Source organism: Anabrus simplex, chromosome 1, assembly GCF_040414725.1.
Source record: "Anabrus simplex isolate iqAnaSimp1 chromosome 1, ASM4041472v1, whole genome shotgun sequence".
Classification (NCBI taxonomy): Eukaryota; Metazoa; Arthropoda; class Insecta; order Orthoptera; family Tettigoniidae; genus Anabrus; species Anabrus simplex.
Window position 1 is genome coordinate 262,791,970 of NC_090265.1, and position 22,427 is coordinate 262,814,396.

Sequence of the window (22,427 nt, forward strand, 5' to 3'; positions counted from 1 at the left end):
TTTTTGTAATTAATTTTCAACCAATCCCGCATTTCTTGTTCACTTTGAATCTGCCAATAAAAATTAAGAGGGTGTGTCCTGATTAGTCTTGAATGATCTTGAACCTTCCCTGAGGGTATATAAACTGCGGCTTTTCACGTTTCCTTGTCAATTGATTGACGTCTGTATAACGTCTACAAGGTAATGGCCACATAAATTCATTCTTTCTTGCTGTATCCGCTAAATAATCCGAGGGGAAGGTCCGAATCTTTAATTATGTAACAATTCTTTTCTAAAATGTAAATCTTCTTTCGGCTAACATAAAAATTTCATAAAGTTCTAACTGTAAATCGGGGATAGAGAGTGAGTTACCCTCTCGAGCTCCCCTTCATCTTGGTTTGAGGTGACTACATTTTGCGGCCTTTCTGTAATATGTTAAAGTTATTTCCATCCGAGCCAGTTCAGTAGTGTGGGACTAGCCCCAGTTTCATCGGCCAAGAGCCCTGTAGGATTTTATATTTCATTATCTGGAGCGCAGTGTTCGCCTTCATTCAGTTTGTGTTCAAGCCGTTTTATTTAACCTGTTCTTTTTTTCACAAAGGCCCTGTAGGTTGGGTACTAGATACCCCTGTATTAAGCAATTTCCATTTGTAATTCATGCCTTGTGAGGCCAGAGAGTGTAACATTTTTGATGTAAGATTGCATTGAGTGGGCCGTAAGAAACTGAGAGCCTGTTAGCTCTTTTTCACTCCATTGTGCTAAGTTGGGCTCATCAGTTGGTAAATAGTACACCTACCAAGATGCTTGGCTAGTGTATATCGTGGAGGCCACTGCGTAAGCTACTTGGAGCCACGGGCAGTGCCAATGCCCTATGAGAGACTTTGTCTCATTACCAAAAATTAATGACTTTAGATGTTAGGTCCCTTTAAACAACAAGCATCATCAATATAATGCAGACCATCTACAATAAAGAAAAAGTAAAGCAAAGTCACCTCTGTACAGGCCATGAAGGCCCTTGGAGGAGTGGAAGGTAAAGGCTTCCACCATTGTTAACCTCGGCACGTGATGGGAAGAGTGGTTAGCTCTATGCCCGGCCGCCTTTGCCCCCAGGAATTAACCTGGTACTCATTTTTGGTGTAGGCTGAGTGAACCTCAGGGCCATATGTACCTCCGGAAGTGGAAACCTTGTTTCTTAAATTTTATGACTTCCTGGCGGGGATTCGAGCTCACGTCTTTCTGGGCGAACTGAGCACGCCTTTACCGCCTCGGCCAGGCAGCCCCTCTCTACAATAAATAGTTACAGATAAATAAACTTATCAAATTTATGAAAAAATTATCATCATCAATTTACAGTTCCAGTTTCCCGGGTACTGTTGGCGAGCCTCGTCCATTCTGTCTTATTTAGATACATGCTGCTGTTAATGACGTCCTCCATTGTCCTTCCCCAATCTGCAATGTCCATCTTCCGTTTCCCTGCCACATGTCTCTCCAAGTTAACATGTTGTCCTTGTTGGCTCCATCCTCATTACATGCCCAAACCACCTCCGTCTGGACATGCTGACCCGATCTAACAATGATGTACCAATCCCAGCTCCCTTCTTAACCACATCATTTCTTAACTTGTCCAATTTGGTTTTTTGAATTGTGGACCTAAGGAACTTCATCACTAATTCATCCTAAGTTAGCTAGTAGTTTTACGTGACTGGTGATTTTGCGATCATTGCCATGGGATGTCCAGTTTTATTTGAAATCCAAATTGTGGTATATGACTTTAACATTTTAAAAATCCTTCATTACTGGGCTGGATTCGAATTGCAGCCGCTTTGTTAAGAAGCTGGTGAAATGGCACTTGGCTATCATGCCCCTTGTTTATTTTCTCCTCCCTAATGTTATAATTGTATGTTGAAAAACTATAAATTTAATCATTCTCTATAGCTCATCCATCTACAATTTTTGTTGATTTCAGTAAACAATTCCGATCCAGTACAGTTTCTTTGTGGGGGTTCCATCATAACGGACCGTTACATCCTCACAGCTGCACACTGTCTCGGACTGGAATTGGCTGATCTGTAAGAATTTGTATTATTATCTTTTTACTGAAGACTAAAAAAGAATGAGTGAGTCATTAATTTTAGTATAACTCTGCAATAATAAAGTCCTGTTTTATTGGGTACATCATAGGAAAAGTTCTTTAAGTTGATTAGGTTCTGTTCTCACTCATACTTCTTTTCCATTCTGTTATTTTGTATTGGAATGGGTTGTATGTATCCTCTATATAAACTTTGGTTCTGAAAATACTTATGTATGAAGAACAGAGTTGTTTTACAGACAATTCATATTGAATTAAACTCCTCCAAACTTTCATTAACGTTATCAGCTTTTTACTCATTAACTGTAACTATCAAATGTTCTTTTAAAAATATGCTTTTTATTAAAAATATAGCATTACAAAAATACAAATAAACAAGCCCTGGTGGAGTAACAGGTCAAAAAACCACCCCCCTTTGTAAGATCATTGAAAGACTGCCAATCTTCTTCTACTTCCACCGCCTTTCCCACACTTTGGTGGAGTTGCGAGTGTGAACTGTGCTGCACACGTGGATTTAGAACTGTTTTACAGCTGGTTGCCCTTCCTGATGCCAACCCTATGTAGAGGGATGTATTCAGTATTGCACGCTTCTGTGGTGGTTGGTAATGTAGTATGTTGTGTGTATATGAAGAGTAGTATATTGGTACAAATACAAACACCCAGTCCCTGAGTCAAAGGAATTAACCAGATGGAATTAATATCCCCGCCCCAGCCAGGAATCAAGTCCAGAATCCTCTGAACCAAAGGCTTCAACATTGATCATCCAGCCAAGGAGCCGGAGTTTTGAAAGGTTGCCTCACACCAGGCAAATGCTGGGGCTGTACCTTAATTAAGGCCACGGCCGCTCCTTCCCATTCCTAGACCATTCCTGTTCCCATCATCGCCGTAAGACCTATCTGTGTCGGTGCAACGTAAACCAAATAGAAAAAAATTGAAAGGTTGTCAGTAATAAAAGTAATAGAAAGGGCTCAGTTATGAGTGCAGTCCTTCTAAAAGGACATTCTACCTACCATTTTTGACATTCCAGTTGTACTGCTGTCTAATAGCAAAGCACTACTATTCTGAACTCTAAGAATGATTTAATTTTGTGTTGTAGACAGAATTCACTTCATACCAAGATTTTCACCTCTCCTCCAACAATTAGAATCAAACCTGCAAACTCGGTATCCCAAGTCTGTCACTCTATCTGTGATTAATGAAGGTAGCTGAATAAGAATGAGGAACGTTTATATACTTCTTCCAAACACAGAAATAATATTCTGTGGACTTGTGGACACAGCATGAGTTACTGATGTAGTGATGGGACATTCGATTCATTTTACTGAATCGATTCATTTGATTCCGTTCACGTTACTGAATCGATACAGTGATCCGATTCACGGCTCATTGGTCACCGCTCCTACTGCATCTGTGTAGTATGTGCTGGTAAGACAGCAGCAACAGCATTCAGTGCTCGCAGCTGCCATCTGGTCTTCATACTATGAACTCCTTTCTTAGAAAAAATGCTAGTTACTCTAATACATCGAAGGTTTCCGGTGACGCAGGGTGGGAAAGGTTAGGATTAGGAAGGTAGCAGCCATGACCTGAATTAAGGTACAGTCCCAGCATTTCCTGGTGTGAAAATGGGGAAACTACGGAAAAACCATCTTAACGGCTGCCGACGGTGGGATTCGAACCCACCATACCCCGAATGCAAGCACATAGCCACGCGATATTAACCGCACGACAACTCGCTCAGTCATTTAAAAAAAATATTTTTCTATCAGCTGAGGATGTTTTTAATAGTCATATTTTGTATAGGCTACCCGAGATGTATAGTAGCCCGCTGGTTTTCTGATTCAACATACTGTTATTGCGTCTGTCCACATATGATTGAAGTCTTGTGCAACGATGTGACATATGAAATATAAAACAGGTACTTTTGAGTGGTCATGAGCATGACTCATAGTCATAGGGCAGGCTAGAGTCGAGTTTAATTGTCAAATGTCAACTAAGTTATAATACTAAGATTCATTAAACTAATAAATAGTATAACCTAATAGCCTACCTACTTACTAGCTACTTCAGAATTATGTTGTGACTACCTTTCTAACACTGCAAATAAATCCATCTATTATTTAAACCTCCCTGTAAGAAGAGGACAGTGAATGAAAATGGGTATTATTTTCAAATGAGCTGAGCTCGAGAGTCCATTATAGCATACGATTCTTTCAGTGTAGCATGGCTCACTGTATGTCTCGCTGCAGTGAGCCGATAAGGAGCCGTGTGTATCTTGTGTCTCACTGAGCCGCGCTCGTTCACGATTCTTTCGATGTGCCATGGCTCACTGTATGTGTCGCTGCAGCGGAAGCTCGGCTCTCCGCGTGTCCAGTGAGCCGATAAGGAGCCGTGTGTATCATGTGTCTCACTGAGCCGCGCTCGTTCGCGATTCTTTCGATGTGCCATGATTCACTGATTCACTGTCTCGCTGCAGCGGAAGCTCGGCTCCCTGTCAACGTCCAGTGAGTGCGCCACTCAGCACTGTCCGCTGGGAGTAAGCTGAATCATGTGCCGTGAGCTCACCGTTCCTGTGAATCGATTCACTCGGACACTTGAATGAATCGATACACTGCTTCGAATCATACATTCAGTAGCCAACACTATACTGATGGTCCTCTCAACATAACAATAAATCAGTGTTCAGTTGTCACCAACACCCAGAAGGGCTTGGGCATCTATGCCTGATCCCACATAGTTCAATCTGTAGTGCTACCTATTTATGCACGGGTTTACATATGAGGCGTATAGTTTCAAACACGACCAAGTCCATCTTTTGCATGTTCTGATGTTTTGGCTTCCATGGATTCATCTTTACAAGATGAATATAACGAGAACTAAAGTGGGTTTCAAATCCAGCCAGATCACATTTAAAATTACAGCAAAGAATGACGTTTCATGTCAAAGTCGGCCAAGTCCCTGTTAACCCGCACGAGCCAATAACCCTGCGCTATCCAGTCACGTGGTATCTTCCGGTAAAATGGTTGACTGAAGTTTGTTCGAGTCACATGTGGTGGTTTTGTTTGCATGTATTTTTATAAACATTTTATAAATAATAAATATATATAATTAATTGGTCGTTTTTAACAGTATTCATATTTGCTGTGCAATAAAATGGAGGAAATAAATAAACGCCATTCCAGAAAGCGGCAACATGATCCTTCCACCTGGAAGCGCATGAGGGAAAAACAGCTGAGATGAGTACAATCAACGTGTTGTTAGTGGTGATTCAATCAAGGCTCGGTGGTGTGTTTCGAAGGCACGATGGTATTGAATAGGTATAATATGAAGAATATACATTGAAGTAACTATATGAATCCACATATTTGCAAAATATACACTATTTAAATGTTAATTAGCCTCTACATTGGTTACAATGTTGGGTAATTTTATACGAACATAATGTTTAAAATAATAATATTTGAAGATTTTTCACTAAATCTTATATCATTTTAAATCATATTTGCTCCAAATAAAGTCAAGATGAACACAGTTGGAAAATAGGCCTAATCTAGATTTCTTTTTTCCTTACATATTCCGCGACGTCTTTACCACAGTACCCAACATGTAATCACAGAGGAACAAAAAAGTGTAGGCTACTGAAAATGAAAGATATAAAAGACTTGCATAGTGCATGCTACGCACACCCCGTTAAAGCTAAACAAGATGCTTTTATTCTAAGGTTCTGTTGCATAAGCATACCCAAAAGACAGTGAAGCAGAAATAATGCATATTAGGCCAAATTTTCTAATCTAAGTTTCAAAGATGTCCAAGTCCTCTTAGGTAAGTTTTAAAATTGGCCAAGTCCCATAGTTAGTTTCAAACATGGTCAAGTCCAAATTTTAAATATATTTTTCGATTCATGTAATATATTTAGACTGTAAAAATTGTATGGTAATGAATTAGAAACCTCTGTTAAGCAACATAAAGAATAAGGTGTCGGAATATATATGAATTAATATCCTAAACGAGTTTTTTGCTTCTCCTCAAAAAAACAGCACAACGGACTTGGCCATGTTTGAAACTATATGGCTCATAGGTACACACACAAGGGGTAGTTTTTAATTATGGAGTGTTTGTGAATAAAATAAGAACCATTATATATTATTGGTTAATTCCTTATTTATGCCTTTTTCACATTCATGCTTATTGAAACATTTATCATAACATGGGAGAAGTTTACATAGACCCTCATTGTAGAAGTTTCTCACCTGCAAGGGAAACCATTTCTGAATTGCTGTTTCACTTTGTTGGTCTGAAAATGTTTTGCCACCAAAGACCTTTGTTGGACACAGAAAGACATGCTGTTCAAACACAAACACTCGTCAAGGTATTTTGGCTGGCAGCAGTTTGATCATCGTTCCTACAGCCCTGACCTTGTGCCTATTGACTACCATCTCTTTCTGCATCTGAAGAAATTCCTCTGTGACAAGTGTTTTCACACTGCCAATTCTTGCAAGCAGCAGACTTCTATGATGAGGGTATACAAAAACTTGTCCCACGCTACAACAAATATTTTGTATTGAATTAGGAGGATACAACAAATGTTTCAATAAGCATGGATTTATGTGGAAAAGTAACTGAAAGTATCGAGAATGTAATAAAGAAGGAATTAAGCAGTAATATGCAGTGGTTCTTATTTTATTGTCAAACAGTCCTTAATTAAAAAGTGGCCCTTGTATATATAACAGGAGTCTTTCTTTACACACCAAGCCAGTTCACTACATTGTATAGGTCATATAATTGTAAGCTTTCAATTAGGAGATGGTGCATTTCAGTCCCATTGTTGGCAGCCCTGAAGATGGTTTTCTTTGGATTCCTATTTTCACCTCAGGCAAATACCAGGAATGTGCCTTACTTAAGGGCTCTGTCACTACTTTTCCAGTACTACTTTCCACCATCACTGAAAACGTAAATGTGTTACTACAACACAAATGTTAGGAAAAAATCTTTCTTTATATAACCAATTGGACGTAGACTTTACCTATGCATCTTTAATTAAGTTTTCATTAATACAGTGCAGCACTGTTACTGTAGAATTCTGAATTTTGCACAATATATTTCATCAATTTACTATGTCATCCTTGATTCAGTTGTTTGTCATCTATGGATATTATTTCTTCTTACATCCTGCAGAATGTTACGAGATCCTCTTTCAGATATTTATTATCTTTTTTAGCTTATCGATTTATTCTAATTCATTCCTGATCTGTCTGTGTAGCTTCCTAAAGCCCTTTGAGTTCAAGAGTAACATTTTCTTGGTAAGAAGTTTTAACATTTTATAATCACTTTAAATATTAAATCTGTGTTAGTTTTCTAGGTGTAATCAATGTTCTTCTTCTGTTATATTTCAAAGGAAGACTTACCTTTACAATCCTCCAAAATTTAGAGCTGTTTACAATATTGTATAAAAGAAGCTTGTGTACCGGTAAATCTAAAAGAAAATTGACTATTATTAATAATGCTTTAATAGGACATTTTGCTGTAGAACTAACGTTAAATAATCTTATCAACATAAAGTTTGCAAGCTGCATATCTCAGCTGGTTGGTTATTAGCCTCTTGTTCATAAGTTGTAAGATTGAAACCCAGTTTAGTGTTCCATGGATTATTATAGATATTATGGTATAGAGTTTACATTGAAAGACCTACGGTACCATGTGTCAGAAGATATACTGGCTTGTTCAAGAACTTCTTTTCAAGGTACAATCCCAGTACTTTAGTATCTCTTAAGACTGATAGAAGTTGAGGAGAAAAGAAGCAAGTTTGATGTTTTACACAACTGTTGATACTGTGATCATAGCCAAGGAACCACAGTGACATGATTAGGATTACACATAAAACTGGAGATCCCATGGCTGTGATCATGATATTAACAGTCATGTTAAATTACAAGCTTGCTTAATTGATGAGATAATCTTGCAGAAACTTCCAGTTACTCTTAAAACATGTGTTAATCTCAAATATTATTTCGTGTTGCAGTGTAACAGTTCGACTTGGGGAGCTAAACCTTACATCTGATCCTGATTGTGAGGATTTTGCTGGTGCTGGTCAACAAGTGTGTGCAGATTATGTTCAAGACTATCCAGTGGAGAGCTATAAGATACATGAAAAATTTAGTAGTGCCCATCTGAAGAATGACATTGCCCTTATTAGGCTGAAGAGGAATATTACTACATTTAAAAGAGGTCTTTAATTTTGGCTTGTGCTTTTTATGCTGCCTTATCAAAAAATAATGGGACTTATCTTATAGTGGTTAAATAAGCACAGCTGATGTCTGTCAGTTGAGACACTGTGAGATGAGCACCACTGGAACTAAGCCAACTGGAACAGATTTCCATTCTCCTAACACATGACCCAGCACGGATTTCAAGCTACAGTAGCACATGACAATCATGTTTTACATTTTGAACAATCTAAAATTGAAGCCCTAGAAAATCTTGACAGCTTACAAGAAATAAGCCTTATAGAAAATTGTGCATTTGAATGGCACACAGAGCTTTAAGAAGGTGAGGAAAGTCATATTGATGCTCCAAAGACCATTCTCACAAAATATGAGTACTTATGTAAATGTGAAAATCACTAACACATACATACATATTGCCATTGATGCTTTCACGGCCTGTACTTACAGACATGATATAGGCTTTTGGCCTTATGCCATGTCAAGAAATTTAGATGAAATTCTTTATGTTTTGCAGAGAACATAAGCACAAAAAAGCCTATATCATGTCTCTCTCCCTCTCTCTCTGCACACACACACACACACACACGCACGCACGCACACACACACACACACAGAGAGAGAGAGAGAGAGTAGATAATACTATCTGGCTGAGGGTCAGGTGGCCAGTACCAAACCTGGCAAACTAAGGGTAGGCGGAGTTCTCCCTTAGGAGGTGTGATGGAGCCTTTGTGTAGGAAATTGCACATTAATTCACTGCACAATTGAAGAATAGTCAACAGTTTGGAAGACAGAAGACCCTTTGTCTCAACAGCTGATAAGGCAGAAGAACTGTCCTCAGTTAGCAGTGTCTGTTCTTCAGTGAAGCAGCCAGAACCCTGGAGCAAGCTCAATGATTGACCAGGTGCTGGAGCAGTGAGCTCCGATCAGTGGCTGGGAAGGTAGAAGTTTGCACTCATTGTGCTCCAGCATGCCTTTTTGCAAAGTTTATATTCTGTCATGTAAAATATGTTTACTGTTGTGCACAAGATTATTTAGACTAAAAGATGTTACACACAGGTGGCTTCCTAACATCAAACTTCTTTAAACCCTCCAGCAATTGGGGATATGTAATGAGAGCAGGGCAAATGAATACATCAAATACCTCGAAAAATACCACCAGAGATGTCTACGGAGGATTCTCAAAATCACCTGGCATGATAAATGAACATATGTCAGAATTCTAGAAGAAGCTAACTCTACTAGTTGATGCTCCAAGACCATTCTCATATGTGATCATTCGGCATCTGATGTGGTGAACTGGGCATGTGATTCAAATGTCAACCCAATGTCTTCTGAAACAAATGTGCTGTATTCAAAATTAAGTGATCAAAAGAAACATTGGTGGGCCCAAAAATTTTTTAAAAGATGTAATTAAAGAAAACATCAAAACATCCCTTGAGCAACAGGAAATATCTTGCTCACAGTTGCATTATTCGAGTAAAACCATCTATAGTGGAGCTGAACAATCCAAGAACTTTCACAGTCAGGAGGAAGACAAGCTAAAAGGAAACACTAACAAAGCATCCAAACAAAGCAAACCCTTTCAAGCCAGGAAAACCTGCTCACACTGTGGGAGAATATGCTGTTCAAGCACTGGTCTTTTCAGCCATCTGAAAAGACACCCTTAGAAATATATTGCATAAGACCATCATATCAGTTTATGAGTGACAGCCCGACGACAAAAAAAAACACACACACACACTCTCTCTCTCTCTCTCTCTCTCTCTCTCTCTCTCATATTTACACTCTAGTGCTGAATCGGTCGACTTCGGTTATCTTCAAGATTCGTATTGGCAACCTATAAAACACAAACTAAGAATTGCTTGCCATCGCTGTGCGACATCTGGCGTACACTTTACGTACTCGTACTGTTGTTGTTTACACAGCAAAGCCAAACTGTACAATTCATGCTAGGAACACGTTTCGCATCGGGAAATATTATATAGTATTACATATTGTGTGTGTGTGACACAGTTGTTGGCGTTAAGATAATAAAGGATGCTAAAAGTTTTGTTTTTTCCACCTATTCAATACATATAAATTTTATAAATTAGGAATTTATTATTGATTCCACTTGAGACATGTTTCGCCCTTCATTGAGGGCATCATCAGTCAAAATATCACCTCAAGGTAAAAAATCAGGTAACTGGTTAGTAGTTGACATGTACAAATTAATACATATTATTAATACACATACAAAAATTAAGTATGGGAAATAGTTGTACAAAAGTGATAGTTGAACATATAGGTTTATAGATGAATAGTCAGCACCAATGCCTAAAATTAACATAGTAGAGTTCGGCAGTGGTGCTCTGGAGAAACAGTTGGCGCAATCATAGGAAAATAAAAAGTTTAAAAATATTTACATTATAACAATTAAGGGAGAAAAGGTGTAGTGTTCGGCGTCAATGTTTGTAACCAAAAATTAATGTCAAAGGTTGGTAACTATACAGTATTTACATTGTTCAATTGAACAGTTGGGATAAAGTTTTAAAAATATTTACATTATAACATTCAGCGTAAATGTTTGTAATAAAAACTAATGTCAATGGTTGGTAACTATATAGTAAATTACATTATCTAATTGAATAGTTGAGAATTTACAATTATATACATAATTACACAAGAGCAGCTGGTGCGCAAGGATAAAAAATTTCAGTACCAAGTGCGTCCTGATGTTTTAGAGGTTGGAAGAAGGAATTAGCATTGACATTTCAGAAATATGTAGAGCAGTTTATTTTAGTTAAAATCACCGGGGGTAGGGAAATATTTCATAGCCAAATGAGGTTTTATAGGCATCAAGCTGAAAGTTTTCCACTTGCAGCGCCGAGATCGACCGATCTCTGCAACTGGAAAACTCGATCTCGGCGCTGCAAGTGGAAAACTTTCAGCTTGATGCCTATAAAACCTCATTTGGCTATGAAATATTTCCCTACCCCCGGTGATTTTAATTAAAATAAACTGCTCTACATATTTCTGAAATGTCAATGCTAATTCCTTCTTCCAACCTCTAAAACATCAGGACGCACTTGGTACTGAAATTTTTTATCCTTGCGCACCAGCTGCTTTTGTGTAATTATGTATATAATTGTAAATTCTCAACTATTCAATTAGATAATGTAATTACTATATAGTTACCAACCATTGACATTAGTTTTTATTACAAACATTTATGCTGAATGTTATAATGTAAATATTTTTAAAACTTTATCTCAACTGTTCAATTGAACAATGTAAATACTGTATAGTTACCAACCTTTGACATTAATTTTTGGTTACAAACATTGACGCCGAACACTACACCTTTTCTCCCTTAATTGTTATAATGTAAATATTTTTAAACTTTTTATTTTCCTATGATTGCATCAACTGTTTCTCCAGAGCACCACTGCCGAACTCTACTATGTTAATTTTAGGCATTGGTGCTGACTTTTCATCTATAAACCTATATGTTCAACCATCACTTTTGTACAACTATTTCCCATACTTAATTTTTGTATGTGTATTAATAATATGTATTAATTTGTACATGTCAACTACTAACCAGTTACCTGATTTTTTACCTTGAGGTGATATTTTGACTGATGATGCCCTCAATGAAGGGCGAAACATGTCTCAAGTGGAATCAATAATAAATTCCTAATTTATAAAATTTATATGTATTGAATAGGTGGAAAAAAACAAACCTTTTAGCATCCTACATTCAGTATCTTCAATACGGATAACAATGATTTTTATCACTTGCAAAGATAATAAAGGTTTAGAAAATTCATATCGATCGATCATATTATCGATTCAATTCAGGTTTCATTTCCATTCAGTTGGCAGTATTTACCGGAACCGGCAGTGCTCCCTTCTTACTCCTCACCGAATACAAAAATCTATCACTAAAAAGTGCGCGTACAGTACATACATACATACTGCACCCTCTCCCCTACCCATTGGGTCTCCGGCAATGAATCTACAGGGTCGTTAATTGGGTATAAATCAAATGGGCATTAAAATATATAAATAACTTAGCAGCATAAAGAGAAGGAGAATACGGGTGTCATATAATATGTCATATAACTAAAATCGAATGAGAAGAATATTTTAAAATATTAAAATCAAAGGGGTTTATTATACTTCTCATTTCACAAAATTAAACTTTTGATACGTTGAGCATTGTTCAAGCTTTGGGAATAAGATTGAGTATAACCATTCAAGAAGAATCTATTTCATGACATCACATGTACGGAATATTAAATATTAATCACTGAAGCTACTCTCAATTTTACTGGGCAAACAAAACCATGATGCTCAAATATAAATAAATCTGAGTGACATCTGATCTAACATTAATAAATTTCCCACTGGAATAACCTTAAGTAATATAACATAAACAAACACAAACTTCAGATGCCTTGAGTCCAAATCAACCCCCACCCATATATACACGAACCTGTTGCACCAGTGGTTGACACCAATGCTGACCCTGAATGACATCACAATACAAGAAACATACAAAACTCAAGGTAAAAAAAGAAATGATATACATAACACAGATGAATACTAACCACCAGTCCTAACATTTTTGGGTCTGCCAGTTGCACACCCAGAGCCAAGCCCAGGATCTTCGACATCTGCAGGGGGCCTGAAATCCCTACTACTAATTTTTAGATGCATGAAAACAATTCAGAAAAGGAACCAGTTTATTGATTTCTGACATTTATTTAAGTTGGCAGAGGAAATGAATCAATTAGCGCTCCACACAGGAACAATACTAGAAACCTTTTACATGTCACAATAGGACCACAAATTCACTATGTGGGGTTGCAAACACACACAAAAAGAAATACACAAAGCACATTCTTACAGGCAAGCCTCCGTTCACACACCGTCTCGGCCGTAGCTGTGGCGAACGGGACATAACTTTATGCTGTCAAGGGAAGACCAATTTGTCCCTTTAAATATCACTTTCAACCATCAATTCACTTCACATACTAACACACTCATTTCACCGAGGTGATTCATAATTCACTTCTTATTTCTCAATTCCAAAAGCCTTCACATGTGTCCACCCACAATCTGACTTCGAAAATTTGCACTGTGAGTCCTGATTTCAATTCTATTCTAGCATCGTCACCTGACATATTTATCAGTAGATTATTTCCTTTCCTCCACACAATCTTTCACACAGCTGGACCGATAGTAACCCAGTAATCTAAATAGCAAAACACTGGCTTTGATTCTTCTTTTTATTATTAGTATTAATCTTTAAAAATGGGTCTAATCTCTACCTGGTGGTCCTACTTGACTTACATGGTCACTAATTCCTTACTTTACACTTGCTTCATGACAATTGAAACTCACACGTTAATTACAAACAAGCACAATTGTAACTCCGCACAACTTAAAGAGTAATTAGGGTCCTACTGTTATAAAAAACACACGTTATATCATTCACAATTTTAAAAAATGGGACCTAGCTATATATTTAATTGGAGGTCGGTGCTTTGGCTCTCTGGGTGACTCACTGCAACATTTCTTCTTTCACACAGGATAATCTACACTAATATTACATGGCATTCATGATAGGTCATCCTGTTGAGTACCAGCCCCCTTACACAACCAATCCCAAGAACTAATGATACTCACCATTATATTCAAATAAACTACACAGAAAAGTAAGCCCAAGGGATACTGGCAGTATTTCCCAAATCAAATGAAAAAGGAAAACCTTCCCACAAACGAATTTTCCAATATCTACAAATTAAGTCACTCAGACTTGTTACTAAATAAACTCTGTGCCATGTCTTTGCACATTTACAATTTAACAAACTAAGAATCCCTATATATACCGAGCTCGATAGTTGCAGTCGCTTAAGTGCGGCCAGTATCCAGTATTCGGGAGATAGTAGGTTCGAACCCCACTGTCGGCAGCCCTGAAAATGGTTTTCCATGGTTTCCCATTTTCACATCAGGCAAATGCTGGGGCTGTACCTTAATCAAGGCCACGGCCGCTTCCTTCCCACTCCTAGCCCTTCCTTGTCCCATCGTCGCCATGAGACCTATCTGTGTCGGTGCGACGTAAAGCAACTAGCAAAAAAAAAAAAAAAATCCCTATCAATTACTAGCTACAGCATTATAAAATGAATTCTCTGTACCCCTCATGCCATGCATAATAGAATGGTATTAATTAGCCTTATTGTCCCTCGATGACACCTCTGTCAGCCATGGAGTGTCCATCCTGGTTTTAGTGTTGACTCATGTCCATGTTGATAGCTGTATATTCCATCTGCTGGCTGTGACTGCTACTGAAAAACTCCATAGTGTTAGGCACTGGAAATCTTCAGTATCTATGGCACAGATACACACACAGTTAATACTTGTTCCATTCGTCTGTGTCACCACACACTAATTGACCCGATCTTTGATTCAATGTCCCGGAATAAAATATATTAATACAGGGTATTTTTAACACTATGAGCCCGGACATTTCAAGATGGTGTCCGTACCCTGTGCCGGCGTAATTTAGACTCTCAGAAAAAAAAATCACAGTTCTGTCAGTTTTTGGATTATAAATTAACAAATTTATATACATATTGTACAAAGAGTGGGCTATCCCACAAAATTAAATAAAAATGCTTACCTTCAGCATTGGAAAGAAATTTAGGCTACAAAATTGGTCCATTCTGATATCCTTGTTCACGCACTTGAATTTCTAATTCACTAGAAAAGTTTGATAGTTTTTAGTCACTGAATAACAGAATTACACATTGTTATTCCCAATACTTAGCTTTGGTATGGTAACACTCAAAACATTCTTCTATGCAAAGACCTACGTCACATTTACGACAATATATGGTTGTCATTTTCTTCACAGCACGACCGGCGTTATGTTTGGACTTGTCGTAGCAAACCTTGCATGTACGCTGCACGTGTCCTTCCTCCTTCACGCCTACTGCAGGTATTCTGTGTGGAAAATGATCTCTACCTACTAGCCTTCCTGCAGGCCTGATCACAGGAGTTATACCTTGTTTCCATTGTGTTCCCGTGCTTCTCACATCCTTTCGTCTTTTTGCGACTGGTTCTTCTGGTGATGAATCTGATGATTCAGCATCCTGAGGGACTTGTATATTTTCATTTTCTTCTTCACGATCACTTTCATACAGATCAGAATCTGAATCGTTCACAAGTTCTGTAATAATCTGTTCACTTATCCGTGGGATGTATGCGTGCGTAGGATTTCTTTTACTTGTACAAGGTCCGGGATCCATATCTCAATAATTATACAGTATAAATCGACTACTTGAGAGATGATTGCAGACTGTTGCCTCACTACACTTTCATTCTAAATCTCTGAAGTCATATAATCTATCATTAGAACACACGCACATAAATTTGAGCTTATATAACCGGAGCGCGTGAGTACGTATGTCAGCAATTACGTAAGATCTAACTGAGCACATGTGGCTACGAAACATCGTCCCTAAGTTGCACCACCAATCACTATCGATCAACAACACCACCTAACGATAGTAAAAAAAATTGACAACACGTCAAAGCAAAAACTAATTCGATAACGTGAATAGCTTTCGAGTGGCTGAATTTCAAAGATCGTGGTAGTAGTATTACTAACAGTGGCACTCAGGCGCACGCCACGTGGTAGTAATATTACTACGGCGGGTGCATAGTGTGAATCATATCATACAGCTTATTCGTAGCACGACTCCGAATGAACCCCTGTATCACTGCTCATTATAGTGATGCTTATACTATTACCCATCTCCCTTCTTCACTTGGGCGACGGAGGTAATAATAATATTAATAATAATTCTATGAGTTCAACTTATTGTTCAAAAATCGTCAAAATAATTCCACCGTGCACTTAATTATAACCCTTTTGTAGTTCTACTCATATACCACTTGAGTTAAGTCATTTAGACTATTTTCTGCATTAAAAGTTTGCACATAAAGGGAACTTTAGCCCAATACCAATACACACCTGTCCCTTGCGAGATAAAAACTCGGCTTGCCCCGGAGTGACGCTTCCCAAACTTAATATTAGCTGAGAAGTTTCCCCCTCTTAAATTTCCTATACACCTTATTCTCGGTGTATTTGAGGCACAATAGTGTGATAATCAAGTTACCAGTGATCTTATTATATGGTTAAGACTCACTCGGACGAAATCTGATCACAAAATCCCCTGTAATGAATAAATGTCTTCAACTTTCGGCTCGCTCACGGTGTTACCCTTGTCAAGTGGGCGTCAAGACATTTAACACATGGGCTCGGTAACTTTCCACTGTTATGTAATCACATATTCCTTCTTTTAATGGAAGATTATCACAATAAACGACGTTACACAATCTAAATAAATTCACCAATCACGAACAGCTCTTTTGAATCATTGTACAGTGCAGTGTTATTAACATTGTTCATTCCTTTAATATAGAAAACAAAGTTGGTCGTGCTGTTTTTAAAATGGTCCCAAGGTTACGATGCTAAAAGGGGTACCGGTACCTCTCCCACTCACCAATGACTTGTGGTGGTGATAACTTTTCCCTCCTTTCCATCCAGGGATTCCCTAGCTTAGCTTGGGGGAAATACATTCTAGCCACACCCATGGGATTCCAAGCTTTAAGTTCCCGCGAACTCGTTCCCAGACAAAGAAATGCATGTCCACTTGATCATGAGTCCTTGGTTCATGTCCCTGTCGGGTACAATACATACATACATCTTCATTATACATTGTTATGCCTTTCAGCATTCAGTCTGCAAGCCTTTCTGAACTAACCAAACACGTCTACATCCTTTAATTGTAACTACTACTGTGGCCTCATTTAGTTCTACATGGCTTACCTTTAAATCATTAAAAACTTAAGCTAACCATTGTCACCTTTGTCTCCCTTCACTTCTCTTACCCTCCATCACAGAGTCTGTTATTCTCCTTGGTAACTTATCCTCCTCCATTTGCCTCACATTAAGCCCACCATTGAAGCAGGTTTATTCATAAAGTCATTCCTCATTCTGAACACCCTCCTACCATTGTTTCCACTTTGTTTGCACCAACTACTTTCAGGTCCATTACTTCCAACTTATGAAGAAGATAACCTTAGTCTGCTCAGCTTTCACCCCCACAGAGAAAGTCTGTCCGATGTAAAGAGTTTCATTCAGTAACTTGCTTCTAACAATGTTATTTGTTTTTACATCCCACTATCTATTTTTATGGTTTTCCAAGAAGCCAAAGTGCCGAGATTTTGTCCTGCAGGAGTTCTTTTACGTGCCAGTAAAGCTACCAACATGAGGCTAACGTATTTGAGCACCTTCAAATACCACCGGACTGTGCCAGGTTCGAACCTGCCAAGTTGGGGTCAGAAGACCTGCGCTTCAAACATCTGAGCCACTCAGCCTGGCTAACTTCTTTCTTACAGAATACTGTCGATCTCAGCTATAAGTTCACTGAGTTAGCTCTGCTGCGCCTGATTTAGTTTTTCTTACTATGCTAACATCCTAGAAGAATATATCTTAAACACTTCGAACGATCTACCTGGTCCAGTTTTGTATTCATGACCTGACATTCAATTCCCTTAGGTTTTTTCCCTATTGACATAAGAGTGTTGGAAATGCTAATTTTCATATCATACTCACACCACCTCATTTCCTCTCCTTATATGGTCTCCTGCCCAAACATCAGGAAGGTGGATGGCACCACCCAAGTCAGAGGTGAGAGCTTAGCTAAAACAGATAGTTTCAGATACTTAGGATCTTGTCTGCAGAGTGATTGCAGAATTAACAATGAATTGTGAAACATGTCAGTGTTTTCCAGGCTTGTAGGCCATGGTCCAGGAGCACGTGATGGTCCCAACGTTTCACCGAAGACTGCGCTCGGCATTATCGAGGGTTATGACTGACTTCGACTGCAGTGAAGCTCACAGTCGAATGGAGTGGTGTTGCAATTCCACCTCATAATATAGTGCAGGTTTTGATGCGCTGCTTGCCCATTGTTCTCCCATGTTGAGGGGCGGTCGCTGATGGGCTCTTCTTTGGCCAATGATTGAAGCATTAAGGACCTGCCTTGGCGGAGACAGGCAACTGATCACCCTTTTCTTTTTCTGGTCTGTCGCAGCCATCGTGTCCTCCAGGATTTAAGGCTTTCAGGACTGGAAACCAGGCTTTGTTTACCTGTTCAGATTCCTCCTTATGGTTGAAGCTGTTGGTGTGCTTAAGGATTTCAGTGGCTTCCCTTTGTAGTCGGGCGTGGTAAGATACTGTGGTTGACAGTACTTTGGTGTTGCTGTACTGTATGTCATGGCCTGCTAGCAGCGAGTGTTTAGCCATGGTTCCCCAAACCTTCTCTCTGGGTACACTATCACATGCTTTTTCTATATCTATGAAAGTCATGACCAGATTCTTTCCATATTCCCAGTTCTTTTCCATCAGCTGTCTCATGCTAAAGATTGAGTCCACTGTAGGTCTTCCACTCCTGAAGCCATATTGTTCCTCTTGTAACTCTCCAATCTTTCTTCTCATTCTTCTTTCTAATATCCTTTCCAGTATTTTAACTACCTGTGATTTGTGATTCTTCTATAGTTACCACAAACTTTCTTGTCCCCTTTCTTAAACACTGGTATTACTATCCTTTTTTTTTTTCCAGTCTTCTGGTGCACATTTGTGTTTCCACATACACTTTACTAGTCGATACAACCATTGCATACCAACAGGTCCAGTAGCCTTTATTATTTCCACACAGATTTCATCCATCTCTCTTGCTTTTCCCATCTTCATCTTTTGTACTGCTAACTCCACCTCCCACATTGTTATATCATCCTCTGTTATTGAGTCCTCGCACTGCATTGCTTCTATCTCCCGTGTACAGTTGTTCACATTCAATAGCTTATCAAAATACTCCTTCCATCTTCTCTTTATCTCTTCTGGGGGTGTTAACAGTTCCATATATTCCTTTTTCACTAGCTTTGTGGTAACTCTTTCTGTCCTCTTACTTCTTATAAGTCGATAGAGCATCCTTTTACTGCCACTTACATCTGCTTCCATTTTTTTATGTAAATTTTTCCAAACTCTTCTTCTTTTCTTCTCCTACCACCTTTTTACATCTCCGTTTACTGTTGAGATACTTCCTTTTGCTTTCTTATGTTTGATCTCGGTTCCATTCTCGCCAGGCTCTCTTCTTTTCTTTCACCACTTTCCTCACTTCCTCATTCCACCACAGTGTCTCCTTTTTTTTTTCACTCTTGTAGATGTCCTGCCACAAGCACTCTCTGCTGCACTAAGAAATGCCTTTTTAAAATTGGCCCACTCGTCTTTCCATATTCCCAGTTCTTTTCCATCAGCTGTCTCATGCTAAAGATTGGGTCCAGCACCGTAGGTCTTCCACTCCTGAAGCCGTATTGTTCCTTTTGTAACAAGAATCCTTCAATATCTTCTTCCCTGTTTCCTGTCTGTGATGCATACACTTGGTATGAAGTCCATCATTTCATTCTTAATCTTTGGTCTAATCTTCATTATTCTGTCACTCACATATTCTACCACTTCAACATATTCCTCCAATTGCTTTGAAATTTTCCACTTCAGTAACTGGGATTTGTTGCTTCAATCTCTCCTGAAAATCTTCCTGTACATTTTTGTCTTTCAATTTCCATACTTTTATTTTGCTTTCTTTTATGTCTTTAGTTTTTCCATGTTTCCCAATTGTAATTTTGCTACCACAACTCTATGGTCCCCATCAAATCTTTCTCCTGGTAAAGCTGTCACATCCATCAACTTCCTGCGATTTGTCCTTTCCACCAAAAAGTAGTCGATTACTAATTTTGTTCTTCTGTCACCCCCATCCATATCTCATAATTTTCCTACTCATAATTCCCCACTATAAGTCCATTCCTTTCACAGAAGTCCACTAGTTCCTCTCCACGATTCTTTTTTCCCATATCCATATGGTCCAATGACTTTCCTTGTCTCTCGTTTCCGACCTGTGCATTCAGATCTCCCATAATAACCACTTTCACACCTGAAATTTCTTTCTAATTTCTCCAAGAATCCTTCAATATCTTCTTCCCTGTTTCCTGTCTGTGGTGCATACACTTAGTATGAAGTTCATCACTTCATTCTACATCTTTGATCTAATCTTCATTATTCTGTCACACACATTTTACCACTTCAACATACTCCTCCAATTGCTTTGAAATGATTAGTCCCACTCCGTTTATTGCCTCGTGGCCACCACTCCAGTATAATGTGTATCCGTTCTTCAATTTCTTCCTTCCGTTACCTTTCCATCTCACTTCACTCTATCCCATCATTTTCTCCTTCTCCATGAAATCTACTACTTCCCCGGCCTTTCCTGTCAGGGTCATAAGATTTACTATTGCGATCTTAATGTTGGTTACTGGTCACCCATTTCTCACAGTTCCCCTAGTACCCTGATAACTGTACGGTGCTTTAAGCAGGGGGCACCCTAGCCTTTTGTGAGTTTGATTTCCTAGTACCAAACCATATATAGGCTATTATTACGATGGAGTCACCACTCCCAAAGGCATTTTATACCTACTGCCAGGTGTTATTTTAGGCTGCTCCATTGGAGTACAGACGCCTTCTGTAGCTGTTCCTCTGGAGTACAAACGCTACAAGTTTCCCTTTTCCGCCACCGATGCTGTACTGAAGTCCACTTTCTCTGCCAATGATGCCATTGGAGTCTTCACCCATACCATAGGCTTGGGCCCTCCATATTTGTGACCCCTGGAGAGAAGGTATTCCAGTATTTTAAAGCCCCCAGGAACTGGACTGCCTGTTGGTTCGTGGGTTGTATTGGGTATTTCAACCAGCCCTACTGAATTGTAGGGTCCTCCTATCTGCCACCCGGGGACGCGCCCTCTAGGGGTTAGCAGGCTCCCCCAACCCCAGTAATGGAATGGAATCCTGAATTGTTCCAAATTAATTATATTATTATTATTCATTATGCCCGACTAAGGAGCGTGATTGAACTTATTTAGATGATGTCATTGCGTTTTTCACCTCCCAAAGTCTCTTCACCTTCTCGCTATGACTTTTCTTGTGATTCCGTGACCAGATTTGTTAGTGGTAGTGCTTGGATGATCTGCAAAGCGGTGGTTGTTGACAAATTTTCTGAACTTAGATCTATCTAATGCAATGTCATCTGCGATGCCTATTTCCTGAAGATCTTTTCCAACTTTGAGCAGCCAATTGTTTTTTTAACTTTCATTGATAGGGCAAGGTTCAGAATTCTTTTGGTCAATCTCTCATTACTCATTCTGAGAATATCTCCATAAAAATTCAAATGTCTTTTCCTAAATGTGTACGAGATTTTCTCTGATTGTTGGTATAAGTCATGAGATTTCCTTATCATCTAGATTCTTCCTGTGCAGAATGTTTCAAAAATTTCCCTAAAGACTTTTCTTTCTTTCTTTTCTACATCTTTAATCAATGATCTTCCCGTAATGATCAATGTTTCAGATGCATATAGTGCTTCAAGCTTGATTACAGTGTTTGTAATGCCTTAATTTTGCATTTTGGTATATGGATTTTTTATTATATCTGTTCCAAACAGAATGGTAACAGATGTCAGAGTAATACCCAGCGTGAGTCTTGACAGTGACCACTGTCTATTCGAAGCCGACCTGAGAAACTACAGAATAAGAAAATGCCAAAAATCAAAGTATGGGTACTCCAGAAAACAGATAAGAGAACTGAGTATCAGAACCAGATAAAAACCCTGTTACCACGAGATGAAAGGAAAAATGGAGAGGCAGAATGGACCAGACTAAGGGACACATTGGTTAAGGAAGCAACTGAAGTTTGTGGAAAGACAAGTATGAAAACAAAGGAGAAGGAAACACCTTGATGGAATGAAAGAGTGAGGGCAGCAATCAGGGAAAGAAATCTCTTGCGGAAAGAAAGGGATCAGGAGATCTTACTACAGACGAGGCAAAGATCAGAAACCTCAAACAATTATACCGAAACAAGCAACTGGAAGTTAAAAGAATAGTTACAGAAGAAAAAACCAAGGCATGGAATATATTCACTTAGAAACTGGAGAAAGACAGCAGAGGCAATAAGAAACTACTGTATGGTGTTATCAGAG

The 22,427-nt window shown here is 38.7% G+C and overlaps 1 protein-coding gene across 3 annotated transcripts in view; it reads left to right on the forward strand.

Annotated features, from left to right (window-relative positions):
• Positions 1 to 22,427, forward strand: part of LOC136886599 (serine protease easter) — a 132,918-nt gene that overhangs the window by 80,651 nt on the left and 29,840 nt on the right. For all 3 annotated transcript variants that reach the window (XM_067159415.2, XM_067159422.2, XM_067159407.2), the window contains 2 exons: positions 1,946 to 2,048; positions 8,085 to 8,290. In XM_067159415.2, coding sequence (XP_067015516.1) covers positions 1,946 to 2,048; positions 8,085 to 8,290 — 309 coding nt within the window. The remainder of the gene's footprint in view (positions 1 to 1,945; positions 2,049 to 8,084; positions 8,291 to 22,427) is intronic.